Below are 16716 nucleotides of genomic sequence, written 5' to 3' on the forward strand. Positions count from 1 at the left end.
CATTTTCATTGATGTCTTTATTATGCCAGATATTTGTTGCTGAGTGTTTTATAAAAGTTAGAAGGTTATAATGTGCACAAGTGACGAGATGATGATGTGGAGGTCCAACAAGCAGTTTTCAGAATTTCACTTCTGATGTGAGACACAGTCCAAAACTCCTGAGACACATTAAATAATAATTATTACTACTTTATTTACATTTATTTTTTATTTATTATCCTAAATATGTAATGTGAACTTTATTTATATTTATTTTTTATTTATTATCATAGATACATAATGTGAACTTTGTTAATTTTTCTTTATTCTTAAAAATAAATAATGTGAATTTTATTTATATATATTATTTATTTATCTAGATATATAATGTAAACTTTATTTATATTTTATTTATTATTATTATTATAGATATGTAATATGAACTTTATATTATATTTATTATTATATAGATATGTAATGTGAACTTTATTTGTATTTTTGTTATAATTATAAATTATGTTGACTTTATTTATATATTTATTAGTATGAATAACTTATTTGAGCTTTATATTTATTTATTATCATAAATAAAATTATAATATTAAAGACATTTAAATGATGTTAAATTTATTTATGTGTTTAATATTATAAATATATAACATTAAGATTATTTATATATTTATAATTATGAATAAAGTATGTAAACTCTGGTTTTCCCTGTACAGGGCGGTGTCTGTGTTTCCGCTGTGTCGCTTTAAGGCTTTCGCCTCATTGACTCAATTGGTCAAGCGTCTGTCGATCACTCTTGTCCCGTCAGCTGATTGGTCAGGCCTGGGGTTGTTTTCCCGCCCCTGCGGTTAAGCCCTCCCTCCTTCCTTCCTCCCAGAACCTTCCAGGCCGCAGTTGTTCGGCTCGCGCTGTCAGAATGTTCGGCCAGCAGGTTTTAGTGCTCAGTAAGTATCTGAAAACATTTCAGCCTCTTCGTTAAACCTTTGGTTGTGACGTGGCGGCCGCTCGTTGCCGCGACTCTCTCCGGTTTGTAGCCGTTTACCGTCAGAGCCGCCCGGCTGCGACACAAAGACCGGTGCCGTTACTAAGCAGCATGTGCTCGCGACCACCTGCCTGCGTGCTAACCCGGCTAACTGTTAGCATCCCCGTTACAGACAACGAGCATCGTTAGCTCGTGGGGTTAGCATCGTTAGCCCGTGTCGTATGTGTTATAGGACATTGAGTCGAGATGCTAAGCTAAGCTGATGCATCCTCGTTACTCAGCATTAAAACCCTCAGTTAGCTCGCTAGCATGCTAACACTTCCATCAGCAGTGTGTATTTAATGCTACAGCTTTAGCGGCGCGGCGTTAGCGTGTCTGCGGTGTTTTAATGAAGAGACTCCGGGTGTATAAACCGCCCGGACCCGGTAACGGTACTGCTGTCTGTGACGGAGCTGCGGCAACACGCAGGTTTCTCACTGATGCAACATCCTGAATTACTAGTTTGTTTTCTGGATGACCGTCATCACTTCATCAGCCTGTTATTGAGGGTTAATCGATCAGGATCAAAGTGTTTGAAGATTAAATGTGTCACTGAGATCAAACCGGAAACGGAAGAGAACCTGTGACTGAAAAGACAGTTTGATGGTCAGAATCGCTGCAGATGAAGGTTTGGGTAAATGAAGTGCTGGACCCAGCCGGTTCCTGGTCTGTCTGCGATCTGTATTGATCGATCAGCTGTATCGGGTCTTATGTCATGTTGATCAGCTGGTGTGAAAACGTGGAATCATTCAGTAGAATTAATGAGTCTGAGTCAATCAGCAGCATGGATCTGGGTGGGGCTTTGTCCTGAGTGTCACTTCCTGTCTGTGTTCTCTGCAGACCAGAACGTAAAGAGGGAGTCCGGACGGAAAGTCCAGACTGGAAACATCAGCGCCGCAAAGGTCAGTTTCTGCTGTACAACAGGGACCAGTTCCAAACCGGGTCCCTGTGCTGCTGGAGCAGACGGTTGGATCAGAAGCAGCTGTTCAATGTGTGTTTCTGTGTTTTTCAGACCATCGCAGATGTGATCAGGACCTGCCTCGGCCCACGGGCCATGATGAAGGTAGGACCAGAACCTGACTGCTTTACTGTACACTCAGAGAGCCGGTACCTCAGGGAGTGCTAGTACTTTTAGTTTTCACTCTCGCAGGAATCCTGAGACCAGAGAAGCTTTTGGATTATCATTAATGTTCTGTTCGCTGTGTGTGCGTGTAGATGTTGCTCGACCCCATGGGGGGAATCGTGATGACCAACGACGGGAACGCCATCCTCAGAGAGGTGAGCAGATGTTCCTTCAGCTCAGAGCGCGGCAGCCTTCAAGGCTGGTTACTGACCTGTGTCTCCATGGTAACAGATCCAGGTCCAGCATCCTGCAGCCAAGTCCATGATCGAGATCAGCCGCACACAGGACGAAGAGGTTGGAGACGGGACCACGTCAGTCATCATCCTGGGTGAGAGCAGCTGTTTGTGTGTGTGTGTGTGCGGTTATTATAGTTTTAGATTTTTTATAAATTTTTAAGTATTAACACATAAATACTACTAATCTATGAAGCACATGCTACATCTGCAGTATAATCCTGCTACCCAGTGGTCCCAACAAATTCATTGCATCAAATGTAAATGTAAATGCTCCGTACTTTTATAGCGCCTTTCTAGTCTTTTCGACCACTCAAAGCGCTTTTACACTACATCTGCATTCACCAGTCACACACATTCATACACTGAGCCTAAGTGCTCAAACAGAAACTAGCATTCACACTCATTCATACACTGGCGGAACAGCCGCTCTACCTCCTGAGCCACAGCCGCCCCCGACATCAGTCTCCAGCTCTGTCATTAACCAAGTTAAATAGGTAAAATACAATTAATGGAGGTGATGGACAGTTAAGAAATTGGAAGGTAGTGGAGGCCCCCTTTGGAGCCACAAACAACAGGCCCCTAGCACCGTGAAGGTAAGTCTGACTGGAAAGCAGTTAGTCTGTATTAAAATGTAAACCTGCATTAATCAGAACATGTTAAAAGCACAAAGAGACAGACTGGCTGAGATATGAATGAGCCCATAAAACACAGTGCAGGCCACTAGAGGCAAGTTCATCCCACATGCAGGGTGAGCTCTGAGCCAGACCATCAGAAAGAAAAACCACCAAGACGTCAACTCGCTACCTGCAAACTAAACTGAACACTACACATGTATAACAGATAATAGAAAACATGTTCAGGTCCCACCAACTAGCAGCCGATCCGGCCCGGGTCTCCCCGGCTAACTTAGCCTCCCTCTAACGCTACATGGGGCTCTCCTCCTAACAACGGCCAGACGCCGCCCTGACCCCGGGCTCTCTTGACGGATAAAGCAATCGTAAGACAGCCACATGGCACGCAGCGTGCCAGCGCTTCAGGCGGCGCAGCGTCACTTCCCCCGGCTTCATGTCCGTGCCAAATGTTGCCTTCGGTCCTCTGAAATAAATAAATAAATAAAAAAAGACGAAAACTAAGGACTTCTCTTTCATTTTAGTTACTTTTAGTTAGTTTTGCACACCTAAAACATAGTTTTAGTTTTTTTGTAAAGCCTTGTTTTTATTTTTGTTAACGACAATGTTTTTTCACATCTAGTTTTCGTTATTTCATTCGTCTTCGTTTACGATAATGACCTTGGTGTGTGCGCAGCTGGCGAGATGCTGTCTGTAGCCGAGCAGTTCCTGGAGCAGCAGATGCACCCGACCGTCATCATCGGCGCCTACCGACAGGCGCTGGAGGACATGCTGGAGGTTCTGAAGGAGATCAGGTACACTCAGCGCTGCCGGGCTTTTATTGTGAAAGAGCAGCAGGAAGGATGTTGTGTTCACATCAGAATGAAAGGTTGCTGCCGCAGCGACTTCCTGCGGTTCACGTTGCTGTCTCTGCCCCCCCAGCACCCCCGTGGACACGTCGGACCGCTCCGCGATGCTGAAGATCGTCCACTCCGCCATCAACACCAAGGCTCTGAGCCGCTGGTCTGAAATGGCGTGCAGCATCGCGCTGGACGCCGTCCGCACCGTGGAGCTGGAGGACAACGGGCGGAAAGAGATCGACATCAAGAAGTACGCCAAAGTGGAGAAGGTACGACTTCCTGTCTGACGGCGGGCTCGGACTCCCGGTCAGAACTGAACACAATGATCTGACATGTTCTCTGTGTGAACGTTTGAAGGAAGCTGTGAGCAGTAAATAAAGTCCTCGGTCTTTAAAGAGCTCCAGGCTGACAGACCTGATCCCAGAGCAGCTGAGAGTCTGGATGATCAGAACATGATTCACACTTCCTGTAACAGCTGGCGTGTTGTGTTCAGGTACCAGGCGGCATCATCGAGGACTCGTACGTGCTGAAAGGAGTGATGCTGAACAAAGACGTGACTCACCCGAGGATGAGACGCATGATCAAAGATCCTCGCATCGTCCTGCTGGACTGTTCTCTGGAGTACAAGAAGGGGGAGAGCCAGGTAACAGAGGGGGGGGACACGGAGGGGGGGCAGAGGGAGGGGAGGGACACACAGGGGGGGGGGGGACACGGGGGGGGGCTGTCGGTTCAGATCTTTGCTGGCGAGCTGCTGTGAATCTTCCCGGCATGTTTCCGTTTGTGCAGACGGACATCGAGATCAGTAAGGAGGAGGACTTCGCCAGGATCCTGCAGATGGAGGAAGAATACATCCAGCAGATCTGCGAGGACATCATCCGCCTGAAACCAGACCTGATCTTCACCGAGAAGGGCATCTCAGGTGAGTACAGCGCACACACACCTGTCCTGGTGAGCTGAGACAGGAAGCGCCACGCTGTGACCTCCGTCATCAGCTGTCGGGTTAATGACCTCACTGACCTCTTCAAAGACGTTTGTCAGGGTCAGGGTCAACCCTTGAAGCGCAGGATCTGAGTGATGGAGGTCTAAAACCAGCCAGGTACCTGCAGACCTGGTCCAGGACAGAACAGCCTGTCCTGGTCCTGCTGGACTTACAGGGACAGGGTTTTTGAAGTGGTACTTGTACACGGTACATGTATTCGTACCGGACCGTTTCGGTACAGGACGTTCGGAATGCAGTACGTCATATTAGGCTTGTTTCCACACGGACACATTAAGTGGCGGACCAAAGCGGCCGCTTTAGCCCCGCCTCTTGCTAACTAGCGACTGAAGCATCGCGGCCAGAGCTTTAGGCCCCTCCCTTATTGTTCAGGTCTTCTGTCTGGAACACTTCCAGTGAAAAACATTTCTCAGCAGTGATCGGGTTTGTTTCTGCTAACTCACTAATGGTGTCGCACGAAGGAGAACGTCGGTGCAACAAAGCGAGCAGAGTGCAAACAGACTTTATCTTTTTATAGACGCAATAAAAGAATCCAGATTATATATTTTTATTTTATCAGCTATACGTGGTGTTTTGAGAAATACTTTACTATAGAAGTATTTTATTTCTTTTTATGATTTCTTTTTGTGTAATTTGGAAGTTGCTAATAAACCAGCAGCACGTTGATGTACTGAAAGTAAACGGTTCCACCTCGAGGCCGAGCGTCTCCTGCAGCAGCCCTTTGTTCCTCAGCTTCAGTGTTCCTGCTCAGCAGGAGGTTCTGCGTGTTGAGTACCCAGACTCTGTCTGTGGAGCCGCCCTGTCAGCCGCACAGCTGATTCTGGCGGCGCCGTCTGTCCCGTATCACCTGGTCTCACCTGTGTCCCCTCTGTCCTCAGATCTGGCTCAGCACTATCTGATGAAGGCCAACATCACCGCTATCCGCCGCGTGAGGAAGACTGACAACAACCGCATCGCCAGGTAAGCAGCCGCAGAGGTCACGTGGTCACCTGCAGCCAATCGGCTGTCGGCACACACAGGAAGCAGCTGGCTGTCACTCAGGGCGTGCGAGGTTCAGGCAGTTAACTCTCTCTCTCTCTCTCTCTCTCAGGGCGATCGGGGCTCGTATCGTCAGTCGGACCGACGAGCTGCGTGAGGAAGACGTGGGTACGGGGGCGGGGCTGTTTGAGGTGAAGAAGATCGGCGACGAGTATTTCACCTTCGTCACAGAGTGCAAAGACCCCAAAGCCTGCACCATCCTGCTGAGAGGGGCCAGCAAGGAGATCCTGGCGGTGAGGGCCCCTTCCACTTCCTGTCGCTCACACGCCTTCACTCAAACATTCAGGGCCCTCTGCGCTCTTCACTGCATGGCTGTGAGGCGTTCGGGGCCCTCTGTAAAACTGTGTTTGTGGTCTTCAGGAGGTGGAGAGGAACCTGCAGGACGCCATGCAGGTGTGTCGTAACGTGCTGTTGGAGCCCCAGCTGTTGATGGGCGGCGGCGCAGTGGAGATGGCGGTGTCGAAGCGTCTGATGGAGCGTTCCCGCGCTCTGACCGGCGTGGAACAGTGGCCGTACCGCGCCGTGGCTCAGGCTCTGGAGGTCATCCCCCGAACCCTGATCCAGAACTGCGGAGCCTCCACCATCAGGGTGCTGACATCACTGAGGGTAGGACGTCAAAAACTTTGTTTATAACGTCAGTAACGTTGTTGCTAAAGTCAGTAACGTTGTTGCTAAAGTCAGTAACGTTGTTGCTAAAGTCAGTAACGTTGTTGCTAAAGTCAGTAACGTTGTTGCTAAAGTCAGTAACGTTGTTGCTCAAGTCAGTAACGTTGTTGCTCAAGTCAGTAACGTTGTTGCTCAAGTCAAGTCAGTAACGTTGTTGCTAAAGTCAGTAACGTTGTTGCTAAAGTCAGTAACGTTGTTGCTAAAGTCAGTAACGTTGTTGCTCAAGTCAAGTCAGTAACGTTGTTGCTAAAGTCAGTAACGTTGTTGCTAAAGTCAGTAACGTTGTTGCTCAAGTCAAGTCAGTAACGTTGTTGCTCAGGTCAAGTCAGTAACGTTGTTGCTCAGGTCAAGTCAGTAACGTTGTTGCTAAAGTCAGTAACGTTGTTGCTAAAGTCAGTAACGTTGTTGCTAAAGTCAGTAACGTTGTTGCTAAAGTCAGTAACGTTGTTGCTAAAGTCAGTAACGTTGTTGCTAAAGTCAGTAACGTTGTTGCTCAAGTCAAGTCAGTAACGTTGTTGCTCAAGTCAAGTCAGTAACGTTGTTGCTAAAGTCAGTAACGTTGTTGCTAAAGTCAGTAACGTTGTTGCTAAAGTCAGTAACGTTGTTGCTCAAGTCAAGTCAGTAACGTTGTTGCTCAAGTCAGTAACGTTGTTGCTAAAGTCAGTAACGTTGTTGCTCAAGTCAAGTCAGTAACGTTGTTGCTCAGGTCAAGTCAGTAACGTTGTTGCTCAGGTCAAGTCAGTAACGTTGTTGCTCAGGTCAAGTCAGTAACGTTGTTGCTCAGGTCAGGCTGACTGATCACCTGAGGTAAACGTGTGCTGACTCAGGTATGAAAGTTGTTATTGATCATGTGTCGATTGTGTGCGTGTGTTCAGGCCAAACACACCCAGGACGGCGGCGCATGTTGGGGCGTGGACGGCGAGACCGGCTGTCTGTCGGACATGTCTGCTCTGGGGATCTGTGAGCCGCTGGCTGTCAAATCTCAGACCTACAAGACCGCCATGGAGGTGAGAAAACACCCGGTCGTACTGATAAGTGATCAGTACTGATTGAAGTGACGCCCCGCTCACTCCCCGCTCTCTCTCTCTCTCTCTGTTGTGCAGACGGCCATCTTGTTGCTGCGCATCGATGACATCGTCTCTGGTCACAAGAAGAAAGACAAAGACGGTCAGATGGGCGGACAGGGAGCCGAGTAGATCCACATGGATCCACCTTGATCCAGATCAGCATCAGAGTCACTCTGTGCGTGAGCGTGTATCTGTGTGTGTGTGTGTGTGTGTGTGTGTGTGTGTCTGTGCATGTGCGTGTGTGGGGACCAGACGACTCACTGAAACTTAATAAACGTCATTAAAGTTAGAAACGAGTTCCTGTCTGTGTTTCTCCTCCGAGTGTCGTCAGTGAGCCGCCGGCGTCCACCTGATAGTGACATCACTCCCGGTTACTGATCAGCTGGACGGCATGAAGAGAAAGTCAAACATGTGTAATGTGTGTGTTACTTTTATAACATCCCATCTGAATCCAGAGGCTTGAAGATGCCGTCGCTTCCTCTCTTGGCCTGTGTTCAGCCGGACAGAGCTGACTTTGTGTTTGATGATTATTCTGTTTCATAGAGAAAATAAAAACTGTCCAGACTCACGTAGACCAGGTCCTGGCAGCACATCGCCCCGACCCTGGCTCAGCTTCACTGGCTCCCAGTAAAGAGAAGATAAATCTTTTTATTTTCCATTCTGGAAACTTTGGCTTCACCAGGTTCATTAAAAACATTAAAAAACTTCAAACACACCGAACACATGACCAGCAGGAGCTTCACCGCTCATCTATGAACTTATCAAAGCATTTGATTGAATTCTTAAAAAGGTCGCCCTGTAACGCCTGATCCTCCTCCTCACCTGTAAACCCGTCCGTGCCGGTACTCTGTTTACAAATACGTTATTGATCCTGAGGGGAGATTCTGGAGTCACACTCGCTCATTTACATTAATTCATTTAACTGACGCTTTTATCCAAAGCCACTTACAGCCGCTCTACACGTCAGAGGTCGCACGCCGCTGGAGCAACGAGGGTTAAGTGTCAGGGACACGCTGGTGTCTCGGTGGAATCGAACCCGGGTCACCCGCTCACATTGAATCAGAAGCAGCTTTATTGCCAAGTAGTGTTTTACACATTCGAGGAATTAGCTTTGGTGATGAGGTGCTGCACGCAGACGGACAGCCGACATGAATAGATGTAGAAATACATAAATGTGGATTCAACAATGCAAGTTATAGAAAATAACCGCAGAGAAAGAACGTCGCAGATATTTACATGTGCGTTGTGGGTTTGTGTTGTGCAGACGTGTTGCAACGAAATATATAAATTCACAATATAAAAATATACAACGAATATGTGGCAGGTTTGTGCATGTAAATAGAAAATAAAACTAAATATAAAATTTTATGTGATGACAAATGTAATGAATAGTTCTAATGAGTACAGACAGTAACCCAGTACTTCCTGTCAGAGACGTTTGAGATAACTAAACTTCTGCAGAGCTTCATTTTGATTTCAGGTCGTTTTATTGTCATTTCCGCTTGTTGGGGAGGGGGCGGGGCTTGCTAGCGATCAGCTGACATATGAAGGAGCGGGTCATGTGACGTGCGGCGCCTCCCGGTCACAACAAAAATGGCGGCTGCGGCGAAGAAGAGGAGCCGCGGAGCTTCTTCTCCGGTTTACCTGCTTCTTGTCTTCAGCCTGTTCAGCGGAGGACACAGTTTCAGCAGACAGGTGAGGAAATACGAACAAGTACGTAACGCGACGTAAGAGAGCGCGAGGGCACCAGCCGCCGACCGGAAGTGAAACTGTTTTATTTGTTGACAGAAGTTTTCTACATTTGATGCTTCTTGTTTCAGATCAACGTTAAAACGTGTTTTAATGCAGATTATTATTTAATATAAAACAAACTGAACTTAAAGAACTTTTACATTTCAGACAAACTTGAAATCTACAGAGTTTACGATCAGTTGATCAGTCACGATGACTTTATTGTCAACGGAAACAGATTTGTCATTAATCAAGACTTTACTCTGTTAAATAAAGTTATTAAACTGTTTTGATCTGATCGATCGTCTGTCTTTGATCACTGATTCTTCTTCTCTCGGTCAGTTGGTGGTAGAGCTGAACCCCGGATCTCCTTTCACGCCTCCCGGTGGCGAACTGCTGCACGTGAGAGCCGTGGGAGACAACGACACGCTGCACTTCCTGTTCTGCAGCCAGGGGGCGCCGACGCTGCTGCTCGTCCACACAAACACTTCTTCATCTACTGTCAAGGTCTGTTTTTATCAGTCGTCACTACGGCGCCGCACAGACACACGACGCGTTTCTATTACGTGTCGCAGAATAAACACGATGATCCTGAACCCGAGGCGCTCTGACGTTGCTTCTGATTGGTGCGCACCTGACCACACACCTGTCCTGAATAGATCTCGTGTTTCTCTCTCAGGTTAACTGGAGTCAGTTTGTGTCTCGTAACCACAGCGGCAGCCTGAAGGTGGAGCCAGAGAGCAGCGTCCTGCACAGCACCGCCGTCGTCTTCAGCAGGGTCAGATACATCCACCTTAAATCAGTCTGTCCACCTTAAATAATTCTGTCATCACTTAATGAGACTCATTAGTAACTCTGCCCTCCCCCCCCAGCTGTTGGAGTATGATGACGTTAACGACACGGCCGAGCCGACCTCTGACCTCCTCCCTCCGTACGAGCTGCAGGACTTCAGCTGGTCTCGCCTTCGCCTGTCGGGTCCCACCGCTTTGCTCTGCGGAGCCGCCGCCGCCTTCGCCAACGGATCACTGTGCCTGCAGGTCAGAGGCCAACCTCCAACTGTCATCATGTGACCTCTGTCATGTGACCCATCATTTAACGTTAATGTGAAAAATCTGGATCAAATTTCCAAAAAGTCTGCAGATCCAGGCCAGATGCTAACCTGCTAATGTGCTAACCTGCTAATGTGCTAACCTGCTAATGTGCTAACCAGCTAATGTGCTAACCTGCTAAAATGCTAACCTGCTAAAATGCTAACCTGCTAATGTGCTAACCTGCTAATCAACTAATGTGCTAACGTGCTAATGTGCTAACGTGCTAATGTGCTAACGTGCTAATGTGCTAACCTGCTAATATGCTAACCAGCAATTCTGCTAAAATGCTAACCTGCTAACGTGCTAACCTGCTAATGTGCTAACCTGCAAATCTACTAATGTGCTAACCAGCTAGCCTGCTAACCAGCTAGCCTGCTAACCAGCTAGCCTGCTAGCCTGCGCTAGCCTGCTAGCCTGCGCTAGCCTGCTAATCTGATAAAATGCTAACCTGCTAATGTGCTAACCTGCTAAGCTACTAAAATGCTAACCTGCTAATGTGCTAACCTGCTAATCTACTAAAATGCTAACCTGCTAATCTTTAGCTACATGATGGTTCAGAAAACTGAGAACAGGTTTTTAATATGTTGGCGTTAAATGTTTTTAACTTTAATCTGATTCCTGTGATTTAATGTAAGTATTTTTCTTCCAGCTGTCGGTGTTTGAGTCCGCAGGGCGTGGTCAGTCGTGGCCCCGCCTACTCCACACAGCTAACTCCTCCCAGGTGGGGGTGTGGATTGACGGCGTGTTGCCGCGGGCGAATCGTTCCAGGTTCCTATTGGAGCTGCAGGCGGTGGGCGGGGCCTATCCGCTCAGCAGAGTTGAGGTTCATCGGTCGATCGACGACGAGTTCACGCCATCAATATTCAAAGTGATTAATAACTAACAGGAAGTTTACCTGCTGACAGTCTGTAGCCGTCACATGACGTGTGGTTTCTCATGCTAGCCGTGCTAGCTGCTAACACGTGTTGCCCTTTGACCTCTCAGGTGTCTCAGTGGGTGTCGGCGGAGAACGGCAGCTCTGACGTTCTGGGTTTTGTTCAATGGAAGCCGGTGGCGTACCGTCAGCCTGCTCCGACTCTGGAGGACGCCACGCCGTGCCGTCACTCTGACCCGCGGCCTCAGAGCGGCGAGGCGGCGGCGGCGGCGTCCGGTCTGATTCGAGCGTTCTACGGAAAAACAGAAGCCTTCGGGCTGAACGTGAGCTTCGGCCTGGCAGGAGAACCGTTCTACGACAGCACCAAGTTCCTCAGCTGGTCAGTTTTTTTCTGGTTGGTCTGGACGAGGTGACGAGGCGACGTCTTTAATCAGAATTCTTCTTCTGGTGTTTCTGTCAGGACGCTGCTGGTGGGCTCCGGCTCTCCTCCCATGGACTCCTTCTCGCCGCTGGTTCTCAGCATGATGGCGGTCGGGCTGGGGACGCCCCTGATCCTCCTGCTGGTGGGCGGAGTCTACGTCTGCGTCCGCAAGAGGGCGGCGGCCTCCACGGCGACCTACGAACCAATCAACTGACAGCTGGGTCGCAGCCAATGAGACGACAGATTTTTTTTTTTTATATGTATTTAAAATGTTTTTAAAAACTGCTGACGGACCGGTGACCTCACTGACTCCCTCCAGCCAATCAGGAGTCTGTTTCTTCAGATGGTCTCAGTCTGTCTGCTAAATGCTGAAATAAAGATCTGATCCCGGAACACGATCCGGTTGGTGCGTCTCTTCCTCTCAGCTCATTGGTTCCCTCACGTGACCTCGCCTGGCCTGAGTCGACCAATCAGAACCTCAGATTTCCAGAGTAACGTTTTTACTCAGATCTTTTTCTCTGTGTTGAATCATTAAAGAAACTAAACTGGAACGGGTTTTAATGTCACAGACGTCGTTAATAAAGCGCCGCGGCATCGGCGGGCGCTCCGACCCCAGCGGCACTGTGGGTAATGTATTTTATGGACGTGTCAGACTGTCGGCAGGGAAACACTTTAAATCCGTCTCTTTCAGACAGGAAGTGAATCTCTGTTCGGACAGGAAGCTGCTGGTGAAGTCAGTTTGTTCTACATCTGATCACTTTCATGTTTGAGCCGCTCTGCAGCCGGAGACTCGTCCTCGTCTGTGATTGGCCATCTGCTGCGTTGCCTAGCTGGTACCGCACTGAATCCTGGGACGGGGAACTTGGTGTCAGAGTCAGCTGTTCTTGTTTCCACCACAGAGACGCAGTGTTGCTGTCAGACCGGCTCAGAACCAGGACCACTGAGGTCCAGTCTGTAACGTAAAGCTGGGTCCGGTTTGGTTTGATGTGCCCTTGTTGTGGTTCTACTGGTCCCTGAGGAACCGGGTCGCAGAGAGCCGGTTCCTCCGGGACCGGTTTGTTGTCCTCCACGGTCTTAACAACAGAATCGGATCTGAACACTTTCATCGGTTTATTTTAAACTTTTTACAGAAAATAGAAATTTAAACTTTATTTCATGACAGATTTAACTTTTGGACTAAATTGTCGTTGACAGAATCAAACGGGTCAGAAACGCCGTCGTCATCTTTCTAAACCCGAGTCCAGTTCTCTGCTGGTTCTTCAGTCCTGATCCCTGATGGATCCACGTGTTCTTAAAATACTGCCGCAGAGTAAAAACCACTCAGTCCTGGTCCAGGTCTCTCCGGTGTCCTAGATGGATTCGATTTGGCGTCGGACCTTCTCAGAGGCGAGGCGGTCGAGCCAGCGCTGACGGACGACCACCACGACGGCAAAGAGAGCCGTCAGAGCCAACATGGCCGCCTCGAACTTCCAGAAGAGATGCTCCTCCATCACGGCAGAGCGGCAGCTGTGGGGGGGGGGGCGCATGTTATTAATGACCATAATCAACCATCTAATAACCACGTAGCCGTCGTTTGCCTGCAGCTAACGCCGCCACTCTGACCTCTTGTACTCGTCCTTGTTGGACCGGGTGCAGTTGACTCTCTCCACGTATCCCGTCAACCCGCAGGACGACCACGACCTCTGAAACCACAAACAACCTCGTCACTTAAAGTCATCATGATAACCACCGGCGGCGTCTTCATTTTGCACGCCGTCAGCATGTGACTTCAACACGTACCGTCTGGAAGGCGTTACACTGCGAACACTCGGCCGTCACCACGAACTCCTCCAGCAGCCAGCAGGGGGCGGCCGCCGCCTTCACCGCTGTAGAACGAAGAGAAGAAGAAGGTGGTCAGGGGGGGGGGGGGTCATGAGGTTACCCAGGATTCCTTGCTGCTGCGGAAAGACGTACCTGCAGTTTTGTCGTCGCTCAGCAGAGCAGCTCCGAAAACTCTGCAACACAAAACACACGTTACACACAGTACACACACAGGGTACACAGAGTACACACACAGAGTACACACACAGGGTACACACACAGGGTACACACACAGAGTACCCACACAGGGTACCCACACAGGGTACCCACACAGGGTACCCACACAGGGTACCCACACAGGGTACCCACACACAGAGTACCCTCACAGAGTACACACACAGGGTACCCACACAGGGTACACAGAGTACACACACAGGGTACACAGAGTACCCACACAGGGTACCCACACAGGGTACCCACACACAGAGTACCCACACAGAGTACCCACACAGGGTACCCACACAGGGTACCCACACACAGAGTACCCACACAGAGTACCCACACAGGGTACCCACACAGGGTACCCACACACAGAGTACCCACACAGGGTACCCACACAGGGTACCCACACAGGGTACCCACACACAGAGTACACACACAGGGTACACAGAGTACACACACACACAGAGTACACACACAGGGTACACAGAGTACACACACAGAGTACACACACAGGGTACCCACACAGGGTACCCACACACAGAGTACACACACAGGGTACACAGAGTACACACACAGAGTACACACACAGGGTACCCACACACAGAGTACACACACAGGGTACACAGAGTACACACACAGGGTACCCACACACAGAGTACACACACAGGGTACACAGAGTACACACACAGGGTACCCACACAGGGTACCCACACAGGGTACCCACACAGGGTACACAGAGTACACACACAGGGTACCCACACAGGGTACCCACACACAGAGTACCCACACACAGAGTACACACACAGGGTACACAGAGTACACACACAGGGTACACAGAGTACCCACACAGGGTACCCACACAGGGTACCCACACACAGAGTACCCACACACAGAGTACCCACACACAGAGTACACACACAGGGTACACAGAGTACCCACACACAGAGTACACACACAGGGTACACAGAGTACACACACAGAGTACACACACAGGGTACACAGAGTACACACACAGAGTACACACACAGGGTACACAGGGTACACACACAGGGTACACACACAGAGTACACACACAGGGTACACACACAGGGTACACACACAGGGTACACACACAGGGTACCCACACAGAGTACACACACAGGGTACACACACAGGGTACACACACAGGGTACCCACACACAGAGTACACACACACAGAGTACACACACAGGGTACACAGAGTACCCACACAGGGTACCCACACACAGAGTACCCACACAGGGTACCCACACACAGAGTACCCACACACAGAGTACCCACACACAGAGTACCCACACACAGAGTACACACACAGGGTACACACACAGGGTACACAGAGTACACACACAGGGTACACAGAGTACACACACAGGGTACACAGAGTACCCACACAGGGTACCCACACACAGAGTACCCACACACAGAATACCCACACAGAATACCCACACAGAGTACACACACAGGGTACCCACACACAGAGTACCCACACGGGGTACCCACACACAGAGTACCCACACACAGAATACCCACACAGAATACCCACACAGAGTACACACACAGGGTACCCACACACAGGGTACCCACACACAGGGTACCCACACACAGGGTACCCACACACAGAGTACCCACACACAGAGTACACACACAGGGTACACAGAGTACACACACAGAGTACACACACAGGGTACACAGAGTACACACACAGAGTACACACACAGGGTACACAGAGTACACACACAGAGTACACACACAGGGTACACAGAGTACACACACAGAGTACACACACAGGGTACCCACACACAGAGTACACACACAGGGTACCCACACACAGAGTACACACACAGGGTACCCACACAGGGTACCCACACACAGAGTACACACACAGGGTACACAGAGTACACACACAGGGTACACAGAGTACACACACAGGGTACACAGAGTACCCACACAGGGTACCCACACACAGAGTACCCACACACAGAGTACCCACACAGAGTAGACCAGAGTACACAGTGAGTACACAGTGAGTACACACAGAGACCAGAGTACACAGTGAGTACACACAGAGACCAGAGTACACAGTGAGTACACACTGACCTGAGGGACACGAGGCCCCAGAACAGAGCGTGCAGGACCAGGACTCGAGGACGACAGCAGGCCACAGGGATCCGACAGTCGCTCTCCATCAGCCTGCTCTTCCACCAGGACGCCGCCACCCTGGGACCGCTTACAGACCGGATCCTGGCTGGTTCTGGACCGGTTCCTGGCTGGTTCTGGACCTGTGTGCTGTCAGTGTCTCAGGGCTCCCGGCTGCTGGATGCTGAAGGATCAAACGGACAAAGCAGATCACTCAGTCCGACCGGTTCTGATGCTGGGACGGGTCCTCTGGACTCGACCACCGAGATCCGAGCAGCAGCAGTCTGTGTTTCTGTCCCGCTGAACAAAGCCAGCGCGTTAGCACGTTAGCTAACAGGCTAATCATGTGATCTGGAATATCTACCGAACTGAATGACGTCACACGGAACACCTTGATTAATGATGTAATGTTACATATTATCACCGTCATTAACGGCGTGTGAGGTCACAGCCCAGCTGTTAGCCTGCTAATGCTAACAGTTAGCCTGCTAACACTGTCTTTACCTACTGACGTCAGCTAGCTTAGCTTAGCTTAGCTCCGGGTCTGAACACTTACCGTGATCCGCTGAAACAGCCGCCATTTTGAGAAGACACCGCGGGAACGGAGGTCAGAAGAACCGGTTTATAACGAACTGACCGTTAAAGTTACCGACTTAAGCCACCGACTGTTACCGAGTCTGTCCGCCACCGACACCGACAGGTTAGCGTCACAGGGAGCACGTCCGGTACGGGACTTCAGAATAAAAGCCCCACCTCCGCAGATCCAGAGACAGCAGAGCGCCACCTGGCGTTGTTCACCGACAAACGTCCTGAGGAACT

At 49.6% G+C, this 16716-nt stretch overlaps 3 protein-coding genes across 5 annotated transcripts; 2 read left to right on the forward strand and 1 right to left on the reverse strand.

Annotated features, from left to right (window-relative positions):
* Nucleotides 1-820: 820 nt before the first annotated feature.
* On the forward strand, nt 821-7898 carry cct3 (chaperonin containing TCP1, subunit 3 (gamma)). Its single transcript, XM_038724418.1, has 14 exons — nt 821-932; nt 1850-1911; nt 2022-2072; nt 2225-2287; nt 2364-2460; nt 3674-3791; nt 3919-4105; nt 4330-4479; nt 4623-4755; nt 5712-5793; nt 5924-6104; nt 6232-6477; nt 7413-7544; nt 7641-7898. The coding sequence occupies exons 1-14, from the start codon at nt 905-907 to the stop codon at nt 7731-7733; spliced, it is 1623 nt and encodes a 540-aa protein (XP_038580346.1). The 5' UTR covers nt 821-904; the 3' UTR covers nt 7734-7898.
* A 1241-nt stretch (nt 7899-9139) lies between these two features.
* Nucleotides 9140-12119, forward strand: LOC119906951 (glycosylated lysosomal membrane protein). Of its 2 annotated transcripts, XM_038724419.1 has the most exons (7): nt 9140-9299; nt 9678-9842; nt 10015-10113; nt 10208-10372; nt 11076-11294; nt 11411-11679; nt 11761-12119. In XM_038724419.1, the coding sequence occupies exons 1-7, from the start codon at nt 9198-9200 to the stop codon at nt 11933-11935; spliced, it is 1194 nt and encodes a 397-aa protein (XP_038580347.1). In that variant the 5' UTR covers nt 9140-9197; the 3' UTR covers nt 11936-12119. The 2 variants fall into 2 exon arrangements, with proteins under 2 accessions (XP_038580347.1, XP_038580348.1); XM_038724420.1 differs by lacking the exon at nt 11076-11294.
* A 693-nt stretch (nt 12120-12812) lies between these two features.
* Nucleotides 12813-16628, reverse strand: jtb (jumping translocation breakpoint). Of its 2 annotated transcripts, none has more exons than XM_038724421.1 (6): nt 16454-16628; nt 15859-16081; nt 13675-13715; nt 13501-13586; nt 13324-13403; nt 12813-13227 (listed from the first exon to the last, which is right to left on the reverse strand). In XM_038724421.1, exons 2-6 carry the CDS (start codon nt 15945-15947, stop codon nt 13071-13073), a joined length of 453 nt encoding a protein of 150 aa, XP_038580349.1. In that variant the 5' UTR covers nt 15948-16081; nt 16454-16628; the 3' UTR covers nt 12813-13070. The 2 variants fall into 2 exon arrangements, with proteins under 2 accessions (XP_038580349.1, XP_038580350.1); XM_038724422.1 differs by having other exon boundaries at nt 15859-16197.
* Nucleotides 16629-16716: the final 88 nt, after the last annotated feature.

Source organism: Micropterus salmoides, unplaced genomic scaffold, assembly GCF_014851395.1.
Source record: "Micropterus salmoides isolate LMB-PRFRI ecotype aquatic unplaced genomic scaffold, ASM1485139v1 Ms_hic_scaffold_17, whole genome shotgun sequence".
In the NCBI taxonomy this organism is placed as follows: Eukaryota; Metazoa; Chordata; class Actinopteri; order Centrarchiformes; family Centrarchidae; genus Micropterus; species Micropterus salmoides.